The 22,220-nt window shown below is 45.8% G+C and overlaps 1 protein-coding gene across 1 annotated transcript in view; it reads right to left on the minus strand.

Moving 5' to 3' along the window:
- ARHGAP31 (Rho GTPase activating protein 31) overlaps positions 1-21,250 on the minus strand; it is a 119,898-nt gene extending 98,648 nt beyond the window's left edge. The window contains exon 1 of the mRNA XM_043874409.1: positions 20,337-21,250. Within this exon, the coding sequence (XP_043730344.1) occupies positions 20,337-20,436 (100 nt within the window). The 5' untranslated portion in view covers positions 20,437-21,250. The remainder of the gene's footprint in view (positions 1-20,336) is intronic.
- Between the last annotated feature and the right edge of the window lie 970 nt (positions 21,251-22,220).

A 22,220-nucleotide genomic window follows, 5' to 3' on the forward strand; every position in this document is an offset into this window, starting at 1 on the left:
GGTCAGGAGGCGGCATGGGAGATAAATAGTTGGCTAGGTGGGTGACCATGAGACAAAGTTTGGTGATTTGCAGATTTAAGTAGTAGTGGTTTTCAGACTTTTTCTTTTTTTTTTTTAAGCATGAAGTGCTTTATTTAGATAAATTTCACCCTGAAGCATAGCAAAAAAGGGCAATGAAGAAAGCAGTGTGTTCTGGCTTAAGCAGTGTTGGTGGGAGGGAGTCCCCCCTCCCTCCAGTAGCCCCTGCTATGTGAAAAGCACAGCACAGATTTAAAGTTATTTGTATTTAAATACCCTTTGAAATAAGCAGGCAAGTTCAATCTCTTAGAATTAAACATGGTCCTCCAGGCAACTATTTCTGGAAGAGCCCCTAACTCAAGCCCACTCTAACCCAGGGGATCCAGAGAGAAGCAGCAGCTGGCCAAGGATGCCTCTCTTTCCTGGAAACCTGATTACTTTACCTTCAAAGCTGAGAATCTACCCAAAGCAGGTCAAGGGGTGGGAAAATAGAAGGTTTGGGTTCCTAGGGAGCTGGCTGGGGGTTACTGGATTGTTGTGGGCTGTATTAAGCTTATCCAGTCCTAAAATAACAATTTTGTTTAGAAAAAGTTACTCACAAACACATATCCCTCAGTACCGCACTGGGAAATTAATCATACTTTACAATTGCCTTTCCCTTCTCCAGGCAATCTTCCCAACCCAGGGATTGAACCCAGGTCTCCTGCATTGCATGCGGATTCTTTACCAGCTGAGCCACAAGGGAAGCCCTTACAATCCTTTAGCAATTCACTATTTTCAAAGCACACTATTTTCATGTCCATTGTCTTGTCATATCCCCACCCCATGGGGCAAGTTGAACAGGTATTATTATTCCCAAATTACAGATGAGGAAGCTAACATTCAGCAAGATGAAGGGAATCCCACAAGGTCACATGACAAATACCTAGATCTTCTGATACCCAAGCCATAGCTTTAAACATGAACTTGATGTACATAAACCTTGCATCTTAGTGAGTAGTAAGTAAAGGCCACAGATTTGGGATGACTAGTTTTGTGTCCTTGGAGAAAGCAGGTGTAACAATGACCTGCTTCATTTTACTCTCAGGGTTGTGAAGGATAAGAGATGATTTGGTGCAATCACTTTGTAAGGTGCCTTCTAGGGGTTAGTTACTCCCCAATCCCCAGTCCCCTGCAATCTCCGCAGGTTCTCTGTCCTCTGGTAGCTCGAACTTCACTTTTACAACCCCCCCACCAAATTTATCCCACACTCTTTTGGCATCATGTAAGTCTCTTGGGAGTGTCAGCCTGTGGCCAGAGCAGCCAGCTATGCTTTTACACAACCTCAAACTGAAGCTGTCTCCCCATGTTGGAGATTCAGGGATTCACTGCCAAAGGTTCCCAAGACTGCTTTACCCTGAAGCCCAAGCAGTGGCTATAAGGACTGTGGGTCCAGCTGATGTGTAGGAAGGGCCTCAAAGGGTGTGTGCGTGGGCCTCTGTGGAGTCATCATAGGTGGGGCTCTTTGTCTTCTTGGCAGAATCGGAACCTGAATTTGGCCAGTTCACCTGAGAGTGATCTGTTCTCTGAAACCAAGTTCTGAGGGGACGACTTTGTAAAGTCAAAGGGCAATTTCACCATTTTTCATAGGAATTCAGAATTCGGTCTAGGCTCTATGTAGATGAGGGCCTCGCACAGGAGAGCAAGCTACAGATGACAAAAGATGTCTGATGAACACATTCAGAGTAAAGCTGAAATAATTTAGATAATATGTATGTTCTTACAAAAATGAAAATACCTTATTGTTTTATCAAAGTATAGACATTATATGTGTTTATCATTAAAAAAACAAACAAAAACCCTCAGACAACACAGCAAACCAGCAAAGTATGCAGAAGAAAGAGAAAAGGATTCATCTAGAGAAAGCCATTGTTAATGTTTTGCGCGTATTCCTCCACAATTTTTCTTGCATACATAGTTACCAAAATGGAATTACATATATTTCATATGCTGTTTTGTAAACTTTTAAACTTAAATATTGACACCATTCTATGACAGTAATTATGTGTTATTCTTTTAACCAGCTATATAATAAGAGGTATTTTCCTCAGGCTGTGAGGTGGTCTTATGAATCCTCCTTCTCTCCTAAAGGCATCACCATCTTCGCCTCTTCTCCCATCTCAGATCCCGGACGCTGGATGGTTCTGAGAAACACACAGACCCATGATTTGTGGCCAAAACCAAAAAGTAGCCAGAAAACCTCACTGGGTCAGCTGTATCTTTTGGGGCAAATGACCGTACTCCCCAGGGTCCCAGGTTCTCTATGAGTTAAATGAGAGGTTTGGATAGCGATTTCCTAAGATTCTTTCAGCTCAAACATGACGTGCTAGCATCTGGTTCACTTATCTCTGTGTTTGCCTTGGTCCAGGCTGATCCTGGTGCTGAGTGACCAGAGTGCCACTGGAGCCCTGGGTGTGCACCCGCACGACATACTTGAAGGTCGTGAAGCACCTCTGCTGGGGGTGGATGGCAGAAGCTGGCAGGGCCGGGGGAGGCACAAGGCTGTGGGGGAGGGTCACGTAAGGGAAACAGCTCTTCTGATTTTTCCTTCCAATATGGCTGTGGGTGAGGTCTACGAGGCGGCATCAGATTCACAGTGTATCATAAATACAGCCTTTGGGGCCAATCAGCCCTTTCTGAGCACCAGTGTCTAAACTGCAGGATAATTACAGTATTTGTTTTCCATTTTAAAAGCCCTTTGCATATATTATCTCATCAAATTCTCAGTCCTGTCTTTTAGATGAGGAAACTGAGATTCGGTGAGTGTTATGACTTGCTGAAAACCAGAGGACATCATTTGTCAAATGAAGACTTGATTCTAAACTCCACCAGAGTTCAAGCTGCTCCTCCTCCACCTCCACCGTCTCCACTTTGATCCACAGACATATGACAGATGTACACACGTGCAAAATACCAGGTGGAACACACCCTCCATCCTCACCCCATCAGCACACGCACCCAAGACACATTGCCTTTCCCTGATCCATCCACTCATTCAACACACATTGATAAGCATCGTGCTAGGGGCTGGAGGTAAAATAATGAACGAGGAGACATGGTTCCCGGCCTCAGAGTTGATCCAGGGTCAGCTAGAGTCTAGAATGAGGCGAGGATACGGCAGGGGTGAGAGGGCACACTCAGTGTGATAAGAACAGTGCTGGGCAGTACAGGGCACAGTGGGAGCACGTGGGAGGGGCACCGAACCCCTCAGAGGGAGGAGGGAGGCGTCCTGGAGGATGAGACAACTAGCAGAGCCCCAGAGGATGGGCTGGAGCTGGCAAAACTGAACTGGCGCTAAAAAGAGGAGCTACACAGAGGGCGGAGCATGCACACACACCTGAGGGAAGAGGTGCACAGCACTTCTGAGGAACCACGAGAAGTACAACGTGGCCCGGGGACCTGCTCAGGTCGGGAGGTGGTGTCCATTGAGGCCTCAGAGGACACAGGTGTCTGAGGTGATGGGCTGGTAAACCCTGCTGGTATTTATGGAGTTGATGTCTGTCTGGAGGGCACTGGGAAGTCACTGAAAGATTTAGTGAGTGACACTGTTGACAAGCTTTCATCAAGACATTCTCTTTTTGCCCACTGTAAGTATCTATAGTCATAACTAATTTCAATGCTACTTTAAGATATCCTCTGGTCTTAGTTTCTGCAAAACTATAGATGGTCAACTTTAGGCTGCTTCTGTTTAGGCTGCTACCTCCCTTTCACCTGCTTTTGCTGCTCTTCCTGGGTCTCTGCAGCCTGGGCCAGCTTGGCTTGATGATCAGAGCACTGTGATCAAGACACAATGAATATGCCAGCAAACAGCTTCTCACTGTCCCTACTCCCAGCCTCAGCCTTAACCTGGGGCCTGGACTCCTAAGCGAAAGAATATGGGCTGACCAACCAACGTCCCTCAGGAAGACTGGAAAACAAGTTTAAAGTGTAATCAGAAATAACTGAGCTAGGAAATTCTACCTTCATCGTAAGCAAATGGAAGCAGTATTAATATTCAATAAGTTATAGATAATAGAAATTATCAATGAAATGATGCATAGCCCATACAACATATTCAATAAATACTAAATCAATCCATCAGTATTTAGACAGTAAGAGAAGCCTTACAGGAACTTGTAAAAAGAGGGAGATTTCTATATAAAGAAATGGTCAAATAAATAATGATATTTTAATGTATTTATAAATGGAACATAAAATATGACACAAACGAAACCATCTATAAAACAGAAACAGAATCACAGACATAGAGGGCAGACTAGTGGTTGCCAAGGGGGAGAGGGTTGGGAGAGAGATGGACATGGGGGTTGTGGTTAGCAGATGTAAGTTTTTATATATAGAATGGAAAACAAGGTTCTACTGAATAGCACAAATAACTATATTCAATATCCTATAACAAACATAATGGAAAAGAATATTTTAAAAGAATGTATATATATATGTAACTAACAAGACTGTAAAGGGACTACAATAAAAAATAAATTAGAAAAATTAATTATGGTATTTTATTAAAAGTATGTATATTTGCTTATATATGCACAGAATATCTATGAAAGATTTCCAAGAAAATTAACACTAGTTGCTTCTCATGTGAGAAACAGAAAGGATGAGGACAAGAATAGGAGGAAGATTTTTTTTGTTACATCCTTTATATACTTTTGGGCTTCCTTTGTGGCTCAGCTGGTAAAGAATCTGCCTGCAATGTGGGGGACCTGAGTTTGATCCCTGGGTTGAGAAGATCCCCCGGAGAAGGGAAAGGCTACCCACTCCAGCATTCTGGCCTGGAGAATTCCATGGACTGTATAGTCTGTGGGGATCACAAAGAGTTGGATATGACTAAGTGACTTTCGCTTTCACTTTATATACTTTCACATTTGGAACCACAGAAATGTGATACCTGATTTTTTCAAAAATTAACTTTAGGGCTTCCCTGGGGGCTCAGTGGTAAGTAACCTGCCTGACGTGGAGGAGACATGGGTTTGATCCCTGGTCCGGGAAGATCCTACATGCCATGGAGCAACTAAGCCTGTGGGCCACAACTATTGACCCTGTGCTCTAGAGCCCAGGAACCGCAACTACTGAACCTGCATGCCCTAGAGCCTGTGCTCTGCAACAAGAGAAGCCCCACAATGAGAAGCCGGCACACTGCAGCTAGAGAGTAGCCCCTGTTCGCTGCAACTACAGAAAAGCTTGTGCAGCAATGAAGACCCAGCACAGCCAAAAAAAATAACTTTAAAAACCATCCATTCTGCAGAATCCCATGCAGTGATTTAAAAGAGTGAGATCGAACTATAATTACAAAAATGGATAGTTCTCCAAGATCTACTGTTGTTTAAAACAGCACATTTTCAGGACATATATATGTTGCAACTTTGTGGGAAAATAATCAAAGAGAATCATTCAATGTGTGTATTTTTTGGTATGTACACAAAGAAAGGTCTCTGTGCTGTTTGATACAGTAGTATGAGCCACATGTGGCTAAAGTTCAGTTCCTTGGTAGCACTAGCCACATTCACGTGCTAACAGCCAGGTGGGGCCAGTGGCTGCCATATTGGATAGTGTAGACCGAGCACATTTCCCTCAGTGAGAAAGTTCTCCAGACAGAACTAGTCTAGAGGAACCCAGCCCAGACTGTGAACTGATGAATGGAACTGCAACGATGTAGGAAGGGACTCTGTACTTCATAAATCTCTGCATCATTTGAATTTTTTAAACAATTATCTTTCTAATTTTAGGAGAAAAGGATAGCTCGCACCTGTGTGAGGTATTTATTCCTCATGAAAATCGCATCTTGCATTTTTTTTTTCACGACTCCTGCCATTCCACTCAGGAGCCGGGGTGTGGCAGAGCACGGCTAGAGGAGTTAGCCCAGGGAAAGAATGGAGATGCCCCCAGTCCACGGTGAACACAAGTCTGGGAGGAGCCTCTCAGGCAGCGGCTGACCACGCACTGGTCTTACTCCCTTCTAGGACCCCGCTTTTCAGTCACAAAGGACAAAATCAGTTTGAGCACTGGCCGGCAGGGAAGCAAAGACTGAAGTATGTTTTTAGTGCTTGGAGTTCGGGAATCTGGCAAGGGCAAGGCGGGCATGAGACAGGGAGGCCCACCTCCAAGGGACGCTTAGGTCTCCGATTCGGGGACCCAGGCGGGTGGGAGAAGACACCGCTCCGAGTGGGGGCACCTAGCCAGGAAGGGAATGGGAGCTCACGGGGCCAAGCTCAAGATACCACCTGGGAGCAGAACTGGTAAGAATGACGGATCTGCTGTCTGCTCTGTGGTTTCTTACATTGGGGGAAGACAAAGATGAAGAGAAAGCTGGAGGAAAAAAGAGATGGGATCCAGTAGAGGTGTGACCAGGAGGCAGGTGGGAACAAATGTTACAAAAACTTTCACGTCAAATAAAACTTGGATTTGAAATGTTAGACATCACTCTGGTTATCATCCACAAGACAGAGAGAAGTGAAATTTCCCAAGATGGAAAATAAATAGATGAAAAAAACTAAGAAAGCCTGAGTTACAGCTGCTTGGTGCACCTCACTTTTCCTCCACCTGGAGGAAGTTTATTCCTAGTCTGGGGCCCGATTTTTTCTCAACAGCAACAACAGAAACAGCAAAAAGGACACAGACTTTAAATGAGGCTTGAGATTCTTCTTCCTTTCTCATTCTGGAATTTACACACTGGCACATTAGTTTATCACTTGTTTTTTTTTCCTTATCACTCTTTTTTCCCTGGAAGATTTAAACTTATCATTGAATAAGCCATTCGTTCCTATAAACCTCATCCTGGCAGGTAGGTGGCTCAGGCTTCAACCTGTTCTCTTTGTTCTTCTTTTCAGAATGTTGATCCTGCCACCGTTTTACACCTCAACACCTTTGCTTATGTTGTTCCTCCTGTCTGGGACAGGCAGAGACTACTTAGATTCCATTCATCTTAGAAGATCTAGCTTCTCTGAGTCAGAATTAATGACATCCACTTCCTCCGGTGGTTTGTGTGAGACTCAGTAGAGGATGTGTCCGCCTCCTGCATCAGGACTGTGAGCCCCAAAGGGACAGACAATGCCTGTTCATCCCTTGTCCCAGCTGACCCTTTGCCTGGTGCGTGGTAAATGCTGAGAAAATGCTGATGTCCATCTCTCCCTCCATTCTCGCAATCAGTACCCTATTCCCTTCATTCACATTATTAACATCTGTGGAGCAGACCATGTGTTGTGGGGAAAAAAGATTGTGGTAGGTTGAGTAATGGTTCCTCAAAGAAGTTCAAGTCCTCATTCCTGGAATCTGTACATGTTGCCTCATATGGCAAAAGGGGTTTTAATAGATGTGATCAAACTAAAGATCTTGAGATGAGATTATTCTGGCTTATCCGATATAGTGACAAGGTCTTTGTAAGAGAGAGGCAGATCAGACAGAAGGCCAGGTGAGGATGGAGCAGAGGGAGCAAAGGTAATGTGATGAGAGGCCATAAGCTAAAGGATGAAGTCAGCCTCTCAAAGCTGGAGAAGTTAAGAAAACAGAGTCTTCCTGAGAGCCTCCAGAAAGGAACCAGCCCTGCAAACATCTAACACAGAGATAAACAGAGAATAGTCAGTTTTCAAGGAGCTCATTTTCTTTCTATTCAAAGATGGAGACAATTTAGGAAACTATGATAGCTATTGGACTTGAAAGTGTTAGTCACTCAGTCGTGTCTGACTCTTTTCGACCCCATGAACTGTAGCCCGCTAGGCTCCTCTGTCCATGGAATTCTCCAGGTAAGAATACTGGAGTGGGTAGCCATTCTCTTCTCCAGGGGATCTTCCCAATCCAGGGATGGAACCCGCCGGGTCTCCTGCAGTACAGGCAGATTCTTTACTCTCTGAGCCACCAGGGAAGCCCTGTTGGACATGAGCGGTAATAACATCTAAACTTTACCATCATGATCACCTTCCTCAATATACGTCTGTGTATCAGACGTATACATCTGTGTTTCCATCTTCAAATGGAGCACTGAGAAATGAAATACAGATGAAAAGTAGAAGGTCAGAGGGCTGTCACTATGATTACAGCCTTTTGCCATAACCCATAACCCTCATTTTATTTCTTTCCAGTTTTGTTTTCAAATTGTTTTCTTTTTCTGATTACTAAAGAAATGTTCAATTTAGAAATTTTACCACATTCTCATTCCAGAAATATTTATCAACCGATAAGAATTTAAAAACTAGCATTTTTATGCACTCAACCAAAGAAAATAAATAACTATCCATATATCTGTTTGTTGCTATTTGGTCACTAAGTTGTGTCAGACTCTGCCACTCCATGGACTATAGCCCGCCAGGCTCCTCTGTGCATGGGATTTCCCAGGCAAGAATACTTGAGTGGGCTGCCATTTCCTTCTCCATATGTGTATATAATAGAATTTTTAAAAAAGAAGCAGCAGCCCCTAGGGGCATGTGGGGGCCTTGGAGTATTTGTTCTCAGCTCCCTCTCAACTTGAATGTCTATAGCATTACTCAGGAACCACATTCTGAGTAATGAGGCTGAAACAGGTTAAGATTTCTAATCATCAAGGAAATAACTGTAGTTAATGCTTACGGAAGGTTAACTAAATTCCAGGCAGTACACTAGCCTATTTAATCCTCACAATGACCCTGTGTGATGCGCACTTTTATTCTCACAACCCCATTTTATAGATGAGGAAACCTGAGGCACAGAGAGTTTTGGTAACCTATCCATAATCACAAAACTAGCATGGGGTAGAGCTGAGATTTGAACCAAGGCAGACTCTCAGCATAAAAGCCACACACTAACCACTTTGCTACATGCTTTGCTTCTCAGAGAGGTTAACTGATTTCATGAGCCTGCATCTATCAAGGCAGGAAACCAAACTGAGACTTTATGAATATTATTCTTTTAAATAAGGAGTAGAACAAAATGGCTTCATGAAAAATTCAATGAATCAAGACACCCCATTCCCTTCCTAGTTTTAAAAGATTTTTCCTCTCAATTTAAGTAGTAAAAAATACATGTTCACTGTTGAAATTTGGGGCAATATAAAAAGTGTAACAAGAAAAAAATAAAAATCATGTGGTTTCACTTAGCTGCTGCTTTTTACAAGCTAGTCAGAATGAGATCAGTAGGCCAAAGATACCACAATCAACTGGAGCTCATCTTCAAAAATGTGGATTCCTAGGGCCCGTCTCAGACCTCCAAGAGCAGAGTCTCTGAGGGGCTGACCTCAGAACACCGACCTGCAGGCGCACTTGCAGCTGGCCGCCCTGTCTCTGCAGAACTCATTCCGAGGAATCACATGCTCTCCACAGACCCAGATACTGCAGGACCCACACAAACACCCATCTGAAACTTTTGCTACAGGTCTATTTTGTTTCAAGGAGCTCAAACGGGAATTAAAGGAGTATCTCTAACACTCTTTATAGTGTCCTAACAGTGCACTAAAATTTGACCAATATTTTTAAACTTTTTGATTAAAATTTTAATTAAATTTTAAATGAAATCAAACTTTAAAAGTAAACACTACAATTTTAGTCAAACTTAAGGCCAGGTAGAGTTTGAGTATCATTGCCAGAGCCTTAAAAAGAGAGGTCCAGAACTCCTGAACCCAGAATTCACAACTCACATTCTTCCCTCCCGCCTGCCTCCAGAACAGTGCCCCCATTCCCTTCTGAAACAAAGTTGACTTTAGGGGCAGTAAAAAAAAATGGGGGAACTGAAGAAACCAAGTCTTGTTTGGGTGAGGGAATACAGATTACTCAGTGGGTATGTTCAGCTGCAGGCTCTGTGCCCAGGGTCCAACAGCTAAATGCAGCCCTCGAGAGCCCCTGAGTGGGTTCTGCGCCCTCGGCTCTGAGCCAGATTCAGAGCCCTACATCCAGCTTTTGCTTTTCCAGAAAGCAAAATGGCTTCTCTTCACTAACAACAGGCCCATACTCTAGCTGTTAGCCAAACAAAGGCTTTTCCAAATATGGACCCAAGAAAGCATGTGCACTTTGAAGGCCACAATGCAGCTTAAATAGCTAAAACTTATTAAAAAGAAAGCCAACAATCGACGCCAAAAAGCGTGAGTCTTAAAGAACAGAACAGTAAGACAAAAGCCAGAAAGAGGAACAAAAATATGCATTGTAGGGGAGGGGCGAGCAGGGAGGTGTAGATTTATATGGAAGAGTTGACATCATTGTTTCCCAATAATACTCAGCATGCAGGAAACAGATGGGAAAGCAGTGGTGGAAGGGGCTACTTATGGTAACAGGGCATGCTCTCTGTTTAGAATCCTGCCATTTGGAACCTACATGTTTGACTTTGAAAAACTGGGGATGCCAGCAGTTTTAGTAAAGTCGAACTAAATCCTACTGAACTTATCACCTTGACAGTGCATGGGTAAATGAACTCTGCATATCAGACGGATTTACTGCTAGCATAACTGCAGCGGTTTGGTTCCAGAGGAGACAAAGCCCTGGAAAGGGAATTGAATGTCAGACAGACGTGGTTTGAGTTCTGGTTCTCCCAATTCCTAGCTTGGTGATGTTAGGCAAGTTGCTTCACTTCTCTGAGTTGGTCCTCATATATAAAATGGGGGAGGGTGAGTTTCCTGGGGGCCGAGTGGTTAGGATTCCAAGCTTTCACTGCCATGGCCAGGGTTCAATCCCTGGTTGGGGAACCGAGATCCCACTAGGTGCATGGCTTAGCCAAAAAATAAGAAGATAAAATGGGGGCAAAACAGAACTTTGACATACAGCAGGGAGAGACTGAGGTTGCACATTTATGCCACATTGTTAGATTAAGCAGGAAACATAATTAGGGTGGTCAGTTAACATTACTTTATGAGTTTTCCCTTTAAACAGAATTTTCCATTCTCCTGCTCTTGGGCAGGGTACAGACACAGCCAAACCAGCTGCCACGCTTGTGATCAGCCATAGTGCCTTCTCCTGATGGTAGATCACTCACTGCCACTGAAGACAGCTTGACACCCCAGCCAGGGTCTCCCCTTCCAACCCTGGCCATTAGAAGTCACTCTCAACTACCTTTCCCACAGTTTCAGCATCTTCTCCCCCAGGGCTCAGGAGGGTGTGACCAATTACAAGTATCAGGCAAAACCATGTGGTTTCCTGTCTACAGAAACCAACCGCTCTATCTCCCCACATCTCCGTCATTCCTCACGGGTCAGATGATGTTTATTGTTTTATTGATTTTTTCCCCCCCTTACAAACAACCCACTCATAGTTTTCTTTCACTCAGCTGCCTCGCATGTTAACATCTCCTCTTGCACTTTCTGTAGAGCTCTCATTTCATTTTCAGTACGTTTTATTTTGGTAAAAATTTTTTAAATTTATTTTAATTGGAGGATAAGTACTTTACAATATTGTGATAATTACTTTACAGTACGTCAATATGAATCAGCCACAGGTATACACATGTCCCCCCATCCTGAACCCCCCTCCCACCTCCCTCCCCACCCTTCTGCGTTCTCCCAGAGCACCAGCTTTGGCTGCCTTGCTTCATGCATTGAACTTGGACTGGTCATCTATTTTACATATCATAATATACATGTTTCAATGCTATTCTCTCAAATCACATCCCATTGAGTCCAAAAGTCTGTTCTTTACATCCTCCATACTCGGTTGTTTCCCCATCTTATACAACCCACTAGGCTGACAGCAACTTGAGACCATCTTTGTGAACCCCAGAGCGTCCAGCATATTAGAGTCCCATTAAATATTTGTTGCATTGAATTGAAAGCCCCATATAAGATGGCTTCTGAATAAAAACATGAAAAGAGCTAGGGAAAGAAATATGCGTAATTACACAAATTAGCTCAATTTTTGAAAGCTGCAGATTTGTAGTCTGCCAGACTGCTGCTTTATATGTCAAACAGTTTTCTGCTGTCTGTAACAGCAAGGGCTGGTATAAGCTGCTTTTGGGGAGGGTGACCTTCCCCCCTCTCCCTCTGGGGATAATGGTGAGGGGCCCTCAGAGGCAAGTTGGTCATGGGCATCACACTGGCCAGCATCAGGTCATGGGCATGGCCCCAAGGTCTGGTATGCATCAACCACACTTGAACTAGAACAAAGAGTGCCTGAGACTCGATCCCACAAACTCAGTTGGTTCTGAGACCCCACCAAGAAGGTGGTTCATATCAGTGAGTGACTGGCAAGGCATTAGGGAAAGGTGGTGTTTCCGAGGTGCCCTGCACAAAGCCTGGGTCTGTTTCTATTTGCAAGGAGCTTTGCGCCCTTGTGGGGAACCTTGGACAGTCTTGGATTCCTGATATTCCAGCACGGCAGGCATGGCCCAGGTCCTGAGCTTCCTGGAAGGGCTCTCCCTCCAGCTTCCTGAGGAGGAAACCAATCATCAGCGGCGTGCTGGCCTGGGGGAGGCCAGCGAGCTCCTCAGTCTGCATGAGCTGCCCGAGGCCCCACCTTTAGCAGAGCTCACGGCCACTTGTAAACACAAAGCCAGCGAGAAAACAGGGTAACGAGAATTAGGACTAAATTGGGTGCCTCTGAGTCTCAGGCAAGGGCTGTTCCAAGAAGGAAGGAGGACTGTGGCTGCAGTGGTCAGGGAGGGGCCTGGGAGGAAAAGGTGGGGCCTGGCTGGACTTGAAAGCAAGTAGGTAGGGGTGAAGTGCTGTGCAAATGTTAGTCGTTATTATTACTATTCCAGACCTAGGCTGGGGGAAGAACAATGCAAGGGAGAAAAGGCCACTTTTCGCAGGTTTTTTTTTTTTTTTGGACAAAACTATGACATAAATGTCAAATTATGAAATCTGCTATTTTGGGAAATTGTGTTTGTGCCTAAGACCATGCGGGGCTTTAGGAGTCAGATAGATCTTGATTTAAATTCTGCTTTTCTTATCTCAATAATCTTGGCAAGTGATTTAGCCTCTCGGATCTCAGTTTTCTCCTCTATAAAAAGGGGGAAAATGTCCGAATTCGTACAGATTTTGAAAATATTACTTTGTATGTATCAAGTGACTTGCACATAGTAAACAAACAATGCAGATTGTAATTCTACTAATAAAAATAACAAGTAGCTGTGATTTGGGGCCCAGCATTCATTTTCGGGTTCCTTCTCTCCTTTGTCCTCCTCCCTTTAGTATCCTAACATTCTCATCTTTCTCCATCAAAAAGCTGCTCTTAACAACCCAGCACCAGTATCTATTCTCTTCTGAATTGAAATCAGCATGTTTCCTCAGGGGTCCTTTATTTTAAGCCTGACCTAAAATTGCATCGGAGTGGGGCGGCGGCACAGATTAGAGGGACAAGGGCGGGGGTGCGATCTAGATGGCCTAAAGTTCCATCAGGCTGTGGCCCCACCTCAATTAGGACTCAAGGATGGTCCTTTGAGGGAGAAACACCAAAACCCATTAACCTGACACATGACAGTTGTAGGAGCATAAAAAAGAAACAGAAGATCAGGTGGGACATGCACCCGCAAGTAAAAAGAAAATTAACTAGAAATGTGATGACGAGTTGGAGAGAAAAGGCCACCTTGGCTTCAATACAGGGAAAGCAATAAGCAAAAAAGAAAACAAAACAGAAAACCAAAGGAGCGAGCATAGCCATGTTCCTGGGCCTCAAGACTGGTGTGAAGGAACCACACAGAGGGAAGTGCAGTCCTGAGACCAGGGATGGGGTACAACTCACCCTGAGCAGCCTGCTCTGGAGGAAGCACCAGGAAGTCCCAACCTGAGGGTCTATCGGTACTTTGTTCCAGACATTTTTACCTGCAATATCTAATGAAGAGGAGTTGGGCATCACCTCTCATCCCCAGACGGAGTTCTGGGCCTCTGAGCCCTGTCCTCCTCTTGCACCCTCTGCCACAAAATCCCAGGAAACTTTCTGCAGTGAGGTGACTCCTGGGGACAACTGGTCCTCAACAAGTGATTCAGAACTGCCTTGGTCGCTCAGCTTCTGGAATTTATGTGTTTTCCCCCGGCCCCACTCCCACAGAAGAAAGTTTCCAGGCTAGCCCACAGATGCCTAATGGACTAAGGGGGTAAAGAAAAAGAATGCATCAAAAACCACAGCTCTAATGGCACTGGGGAGATAATCCACCACCCACAGCATCATCTAAGGGAAAATGTGTTTCTAGTTTCAACCTGTTTCCCTCTGCCCCAGCAGATGGTCCACTGGGCTCCAGGGCAGGTCTGGGACAACAGGACCAAGTGTTTCCTTAGCTGTCTAAAGGCCTGGGTCTCCTGAGGTTAGAAGACATCTAGGCAGCTGCCAGTGGTGATGGGGTGGAGGAAGGGCAAGGCTATGCCTGTGGTCAAGGGGCTCTTGGCAGAGGTCTGGAGAGTGGGCTGGAGGGAGGGATGTGCGTAGGTGGAATGGCTGTTTCCATCCTCTGGGTGGGTTGTTTGCCACATCCAGACCATACAGAGTTACTTACAGTTTGGCTTCACGCTGTCAGTTAGTTTGCTTCAGGTTTAAAAGCCTTAATTCTCCTCTTTTAGTTCTTCCTGTTTCACTGTGAGAGCCCAGATTTGGGGATGCCTCTCCAAACACAAGCCCAGGAGGTGGCTGTTCTGTCTCCACAAGCTCCACCTCCAGGACTGGACTTCTCTTTCAGTTCCCTGCAGGTCCGGAAGTGACAGGGTATCTTTCTCAGATATTTCTCAGGACCCTATAGTTTCAGGTTGACGTTTTGCTCCCCCGCCACTGTCTATTGACACTCTACTCCCAGTGGCGCTGGGAAATCCCTCTGTGAACTCCGCTTAGTGGGGCAACCAATCTGCTTCCTGTCCCTCTTGGTAATTAATTAACCCATCTGAAAGTGAAGTGAAAGTCGCTCAGTCATGTCCAACTCTTTGCAACCCCATGAACTATAGAGTCCATGGAATTCTCTAGGCCAGAATACTGGAGTGGGTAGCCTATCCCTTTTCCAGTGGATCTTCCCGACCCAGGAATCGAACTGGGGTGTCCTGAATTGCGGGCGGATTCTTTACCAGGCCATATCATTTATTCGTTTCATGGGAGCCCTCATGCATTCATTTGGTCATGGCATAGATAATATGTGGTTATTTTAGGGCACATCCAGAATGTTATGATGATAATAGCTACATTTGTTGTTGTTGTTGTTTAGTTGCTCAGTCGCATCATGGATTGCAGCCTGCCAGGCTCCTTTGTTCACGGGATTTCCCAGGCAAGAACACTGGTGTGGGTTGCCATTTCCTTCTCCATGGTATCATCCCGACCCAGGAATCGAACCTGAGTCTCCTGCATTGGCAGGCAGATTCTCTACACTGAGCCACCAGGGAAGCTACATTTAGAGCTTACCTTATTATGCATGCCCTCTTCTATGTGCTTTGCTCGTAGTAACTCATTTCTCTTCACGTCAGTCCCCTTCTCCCCATTTCACAAACGAGGAAAGGAAGAACCAGAGAGGGTAAGTAGCCTGCTCCACAGTCACTCAGCTGGGAACAGGCAAAGTCTGGATTCAGCTCCAGGCAGCATGCTTCCAGAACTCCTAATGGAAGCCCCCAGTAGGGGGCACCTGACTTGGGAGGATCAAGGAAGGTTTCCAGAAGCAGCTGAGACCCAAAGGATGGACAGTTAGCTAGGGAAGGTGTGATAATGATGTGCCAGGCAAGACGCTGGGAAGGAAACCACTAAGCCAATGGAATTCCCTTGCCCTGGTTTTCCATTCAGTGTTAAATCTTCTAGTGAACAGAAAAACATTCACCTTCCTTGCTCAGACTTTGTCCTGTTTATGTTTGGGTTTCTTGTCTGTTTAATCAAAGATAAGAGCTTTTGCATTTTCTCCTTCAGTTATAACAACTAACTTCAAAGTTAAATTGAGCCACTGGTTTCCGAAAGTTTGTTCACATCCCTTAGACTGTAAATTTCTTGAGTCTGGGGTGCCTGTTTCTTTCTCTTCCACCATACCTCTACAGCACCTTATAGCTATTTGTCAAATAAATGAATGAACAAAGTAAGAGAATGACTTAGCCTAAGAAGTACACTTAGAATAACTACACCTCAAAGTTCTCGTTGCCTTATCCTTGTTCTTTGAGATACTAGGGCCATCTTACTCTCATCAAGCTTGAAAATTTTATTTCATAATGGGTGTTGATTTATTCATTATGAACCTTCTAGAATTCCTCAAATACACACACATACATATTGTTGTTGTTTAGTCATTAAGTTGTGCCCGACTCTTTGCAACCCATGGACTGCAGCACACCAGGCTTCCCTGTCTTTCACTATCTCCTGGAGTTTGCTCAAACTCACATCCATTAAATCAGTACATATTCTTTTTCAACGTGATAAGAACTCAAAAAACCTTCATGAACAATGTTCTTATCAAACACTCAGAGAGCACCTTCTGAATAGTCAAGGCTGCTTATCAAAGAGTAAATGATCTGTAAATCCCTGCACTATAAGCAGTGGTTCTCAACTTTTCCTGCATAAGAATCATCTAGGAAGCTTTTAAAACATACCCATGCACCAAGAGATTCTGATTTAATTGTTCTGAGAGAAGGCCCAGACATCAACTTCTCTTAATGCTCCCCAAATAGTTCTATTGTGCTGCCATCATGGCAAACCACCACCCTGACAGTGGTTACCCAGGAGTGAGTCAGAGGACAGAGATTGTTGGGTAGGGTGAGGAAGCCCTCAGCTCTGAGAGTGTGACCAGCATAGAGGCAGAAGACAGCTTTCCTGTAATGCTCTCTTCCTGGTCCCTTGACTCCTGGCCACAGCATTTCCAGGCACTGTGAGAAGACCCAAGGCACTCGGCCCAGAGGGGAGAGGTAGGAAATGCCCTTGGATGCGTGCTGGTCTCACAAGGCTTCACCCACAGCCTCCCAACTGCAGGCGATACGATGCTGGGGTTTTCATGACATAGCTGCAAGCAAGGGTCTTCTTAGTCAGTGGTCAAAAAGAAGAAAAATAAAACTACTATTTTCAGCATCAGCAGTGAGGAAGGGATGATCTTCTCCCTCTATTCCAGACAGGAAGAGAAAGTTATCTGTTTCTCAGGGGAGAGCTGGGGGTTGGAGCAGCAGCCACTGTGCTGGAGGGGAAGTGAGAGAAAAGCTGGCCAGGTTGGCCAGGAGCAACTTCATCCCATTCTTGGGTGTTCTCACCAGGCTGGAGAAAAGTGGCCACAGAAGCAAAAGGGGGAAATTGGTCATTTGCATCAGCTCTGTCTGCAGCTGGGGACGGTCAACAGCAAGATCTGAACCCGGCATCTGCGTGGATGCCCACAGAAACTGTACACAGGATATGGTGTGTGTGTGTCTCTGTGAGTGTTTTCTAAGAAAAGGTTTCTGTTTTTCATCAGCGTCCTAAAGATTAAAGACGAAACTGGCCCCAAGCAACGTCTGCTCAAAGATGAACACCTATATGTCACCTAAACATCTTGCCCCATCAGATTTGTTTAACTGGATGCAGCAGGACTCAGCTACAGCAAATTGCAGACGTGAATGACATTTTTCCTCTGTGCTCAGTCCAGGGGTGTAAATTCCCCATGTTCAGGTGACCTGAGAACATTTAATTGTCACCAACCAGCTTTGTCTTATACCCCAACTCAGACATTTCCCTCCCTCTCCCACCGACACAGGGGTTTTCTTGGATCCCCCACATCTCTGTTCTTTCCTTCTGCCCTGTGCAACCAGACCTGAATCCATTTTTTTCTGTCTCATTCCATCCTTGAACTCCAAAGTTTGAGGAACTGTGATGTTAGTCTTGGGGCTCCCAGGTGGCACTAGTGCTAAAGAACCCGCCTGACAATGCAAGAGACAGGAGACTGGGGTTCGATTCCTGGGTTGGGAAGAACCTCTGGAGGAGAGAATGGCAACCCACTCCAGTATTCTTACCTGAAGAATCCCATGGACCGAGGAGCCTGGCGGGCTACTGACCACTGGTTCGCACAGAGTCTGATATGACTGAAGTGATTTAGCACGCACAATGTTAGTTTTGTGACAGCCTTCTAGATCCTAGTTACTTGTCACCCTCAGCATTCTGGGCTGAACTTCCAAGGTCATGGGCAAAGGAGCACTGCCTAAGTCAGTTTTTCCTCCCTGGGGGCAGATCAATGCATGTTTTGGAACAGTCATGAGGAGGACACATTGTTTTAGAGAAAACCATTAGCCTTAACGCTATTTATTGATGCTACCCTCTAAAGAAAATGAGACAACTGCCTAACTAGTTCTAGATATGAGAGAGAAGAAATCCTAATTATTCTCATTTTACGTAAGCGCCTATTAGGCAAGCCTAATTCCTACGTGGCACAATAAAGGTGGGTCATTAAGCGGGTCAGTTTCCTTCTCTTTCAAAGCTGAACTTTATTCAGGTATGTCAGCCTCGAAAGCTTGCTGATTCTGGGGCAGGACTGTCTGCTTTCAATTTAGGGGGAAAAAAAATCATTAGAGGAGAATGTTGGCCTAGACAAGGAAGCCAAGGAGGGGAAAGGAGCCAAGTGGGCCAGAGACCTCTGCTTCCTTCATGATTGACTGTATGACCTTAGGCAGGTCAGTTTACCTCTCTGGACTTCCCCCCTTCTCCCCAGGGCAGGATGCATTGGGTACTGGTTTTAACATTTTTTTTTTCTTTAAGCAGTATCCCCCTCTTTTTTTTTTCCCCCATACAAAACATATATGAAAACTCAAAATATAAATCAGGTGAAAGAGGAACTGTTTAAGGCTGCCTTTGAGGTGTTTTCACAGAACCCTGGGATTCTTTGCTCATCCTAGGATCTGTGACATGGTCAGAAAAGGGCAGGGCTAAGAAGTACCTCCATGTACCTCTCAGCTTTGGACGAGGGCCCAGAGTTTAACATCCACTTGGTGGGAACATTCATAAGTGAACCTGGACAAGACCCTGAAGCCCCCTTGCTAAAAAACAGGTGGAGGAAAACATTTCATTCTGAATGCCTGATGGTAGTGGTTAAGATGCATACTTGGAGTTCTCAAAAAAAAAAAAAAAAAATCAATTCAAGGATGTTATTTCAAATCTACCTCTCTAGATTGCTGGATGGGATTAAATGAATTGACTCAGTTGTGTCCCAGTTTTAAAAGAGGCAGTTTTGAAACCTGTGGTCTCTCAAGCTGTAAAATACTAAGCCATTCATTTGTCCTAAAGACACGGCAGCCTCTGAACTCAAGAATACCACAGGAATATCACACCACTGCAAATTACAAGGTGGTGCTGAGTCTTTAAAAAAAAAAAAAGAAATAGAAACAAAAGCACTGCTCTGTTTTTGAGATGCACATTTGATATGAGCTAATCAAATAGCTTTTGAGATTACTTTCCTGGAGGCAGAATTATTCTGCCCAGCTAGTCCTTCAGTTTCCCCCCTTTGTTGTATCTATCTATGTATAAACAGAAGGCGCATATAGTGATTTCTTCTCACTGAAGTTTCTGAAGACAAGGCCTTTTTGTCATGGATAAATGCAGGGCCAGTCAACCTTACAAAAGGAGTCATTTAATGCTCAATTTCCCCAACTTTCCTATGATTAAAAACTTCTAACCTCAAATGCCATTACTCTGTTCTAGATTGTTTTCTTTCACCCTCCCCCCAACAAATGTTTAAATTGTCTCTACTCTGGAGGATTCCCTTTTCTCCAATCTGACCTTGAAAACAGAGCGACTCTCCTATTCACTTACATGCCCTAAACTATTTTAAAATCAAGGCCCTCTGACCTTTTCACAACACTCTTCTTGTCTGACACACCAAATGCTCCTCTGAAAGCCCAGAGGAGGTGAAGGGTCTGAAGGGTTGGAAAGGGGGAGGGAGGGATGTACTATATATTTGGCATCAGTTCAGAAATTCAGAAAATGTTTGTGCAACCACTCCCCCAGCCAGGATCCACCGCACCCCCTGCCTTCCAGCACATTAATAAAAAAAGATGTGAGCGGACGAAATTGGAGAGCCCTGGAGGGACACCTAAGGCGGTCATAATTACGTGCCCAGAGAAGCCCACTGAACAGCATCCTTCAGGTCCAGCCCTCATCCTTCCCCTCCAACATCCAAAGTTGGGAGCGGGACCTCTCGCGCCCTCACCCCCCACCCTCCAGAGCAGCCGGTCAGACGTGTGGCAGCACCGCCCATTAACGGCTAGTGTGACACAAACGGAAGGAGTGACATAACCTCTGCACGTCGGGGTGGCAGCGTTATGCACCTTAAGATCATATATGTTTTTTGTTTTAAAAAAGTACCACGAGCGCACAGGCCTGGAATACATTAACTTGTGAACTGAATGCAACACGCCCTACGAGAGTCTCCCTCTCTCGCTCTGAAACAAAAAGAAGCGGTGGGGGGTGGGGGGTGGGGAGAAGGCACTTTACCATCCTGTCCTGAGCTCTCCAGATACTCCGTCAGGTCACAGCCGAAGGCGCTGGCGGCTCCCTTTCGTTTCAGCTTCTGCTTGGCACCCTTGTTCTTCATGAGTTAGTCCCAAAGAGGTTGCCCCCCCGTCTCGCCCTCCCCTCTCTGCTTGGCACCGCGCCTACGATGGTCTCCGGGGGGAGGTTAGATCAGCGGCTGCGGCGCGGCGCTGGGGGGCCGCAGGGGCGTGGGGGAGAGCCTGGGCCCCGGGGCAGCGCGCATGGAGCCCGCGGGGCGCGGAGCCTGAACTCCACGGCGCGCTCCTCCAGGGCCGCGGTGCCGCAGGCCGTGCGGAGCTGGCAGCGGCGGCGGGCCGGCGCGCTGGGAGTGCCACTTCCTCACTCGGAGTCCCCGGGACTTTCACGGCCTCCCGCGGTGTCTTCTTCGGGTGTTTTCCTCCCCTTCGGACGGAGGGCGAGCTCTCCGGAGTCCGCCTTCTCGAAGCCCGGGGAGTGGCCGAGAGCGCAGGGCAGCCGGCGGCGGCGAGGGGCGCGGAGACCGCCCGGGGGGGCTGCCGTGGGTCCTCCGCCCGGCGCGCGCTGTCCAGTCTTCAGACGGCTTGGAGAGGACGAAAATCCAGCATCCTGTCTCTCTCGCCCGCCCTCACGCCTTCCTTTTTTCCTGTCTTACAAATCCTAGGATCATCCAGCTCAGGAAATGCTGGAAGGAAGTTAGCTAGGGAGGGGGGCGGAGGGTGGAAATTTTTGGCAGCTCCGCTCTGGTGTGTGTATGGAGCCGGAGGAAGTAGGTGGGTGGGTTGAGGAGGACCGGGTGGGGGAGAGAACGCGCTCTTAGGAGAGCTGCTCGGCGGCTCTGGAGATAACTGGGCGGCTCGGAGGAAATCGCCGCGCTCCTAGGAGCACCCGCAGCCCGAACCGCCCGCTTCCTGCCCCACCGACGGCTCTTTGAAGACGCCAGAGGAGGCGCGCTGGCTTTCTGGTTGGAAGGGGCTAGGTGGGACTGAAAAAAAATGTCCTGCCTTGTTTTTATCTTCACTGTCATCATCTCTTTGACACTTTCTATTTCGGTGCCTGTCTCCTCCTACATAAACACTTAAAGAGTAATGACAGAAACAAAGACAGGGATTCCAGCGGAGAAACCTGACGGAAAGCGGGTTTCCGCCTGCCACTCCCACCCTCCTCTGCCGGCGCCCAGGTACCCCCAACCCAGCTAAGTCCCTCCCAAGCGGAGGGAGGAATGGATGCCGTCGCTTTGCAACCACTGCTGAGGAAATCAGATTTCTGGTTAGAGATTCAAGCATACCACACACACACACACACACACACACACGTTATTGCAAAGTTTGCTAAATGGAAGTGATTTTGGGGGGCAGTCTCGGATTTAAGGTGACTCAGATATTCTAACCTAATATGGAGAAAGCAGTCTCCCAGGTTATTTCATGATTTGTCTCACGGTTTCAGGAGGGCATGTGTTTTCTTCTGTATTTAATTTGAAATTCTTTGACTTCTGTGTACTCAGCACACAGTAACCACTCAAATTCTTATTATTTAACCATCTGAGAATTAGATTAGACTTCCTGTGTAAATTCAAACCCATATATAGACTTGAAGGGTAGGGACATTCATACAGCTCAGAAGGCTGGAAAAACTTTAGGTATAGTATTTTAGTTACTGGATCCCTTTACAGTCTCTTATCTTCCTATGTATCACCAAGATAGTTTATGAACTTTGACCCTTGACCTTCTCTCTTTGTCAGAGCTTACAACTGATAGATTGCCTGCCTGCCAAATCTGGCCCACAGATGTGTTTGGTTTAGCACATGCCATGTTTTCAAGTTTTAAAAAATTAATTGCCAACATTAAAGAGTTAATATTTTTCACATAT

This window comes from Cervus elaphus, chromosome 19, assembly GCF_910594005.1.
Source record: "Cervus elaphus chromosome 19, mCerEla1.1, whole genome shotgun sequence".
NCBI classification, from domain to species: Eukaryota; Metazoa; Chordata; class Mammalia; order Artiodactyla; family Cervidae; genus Cervus; species Cervus elaphus.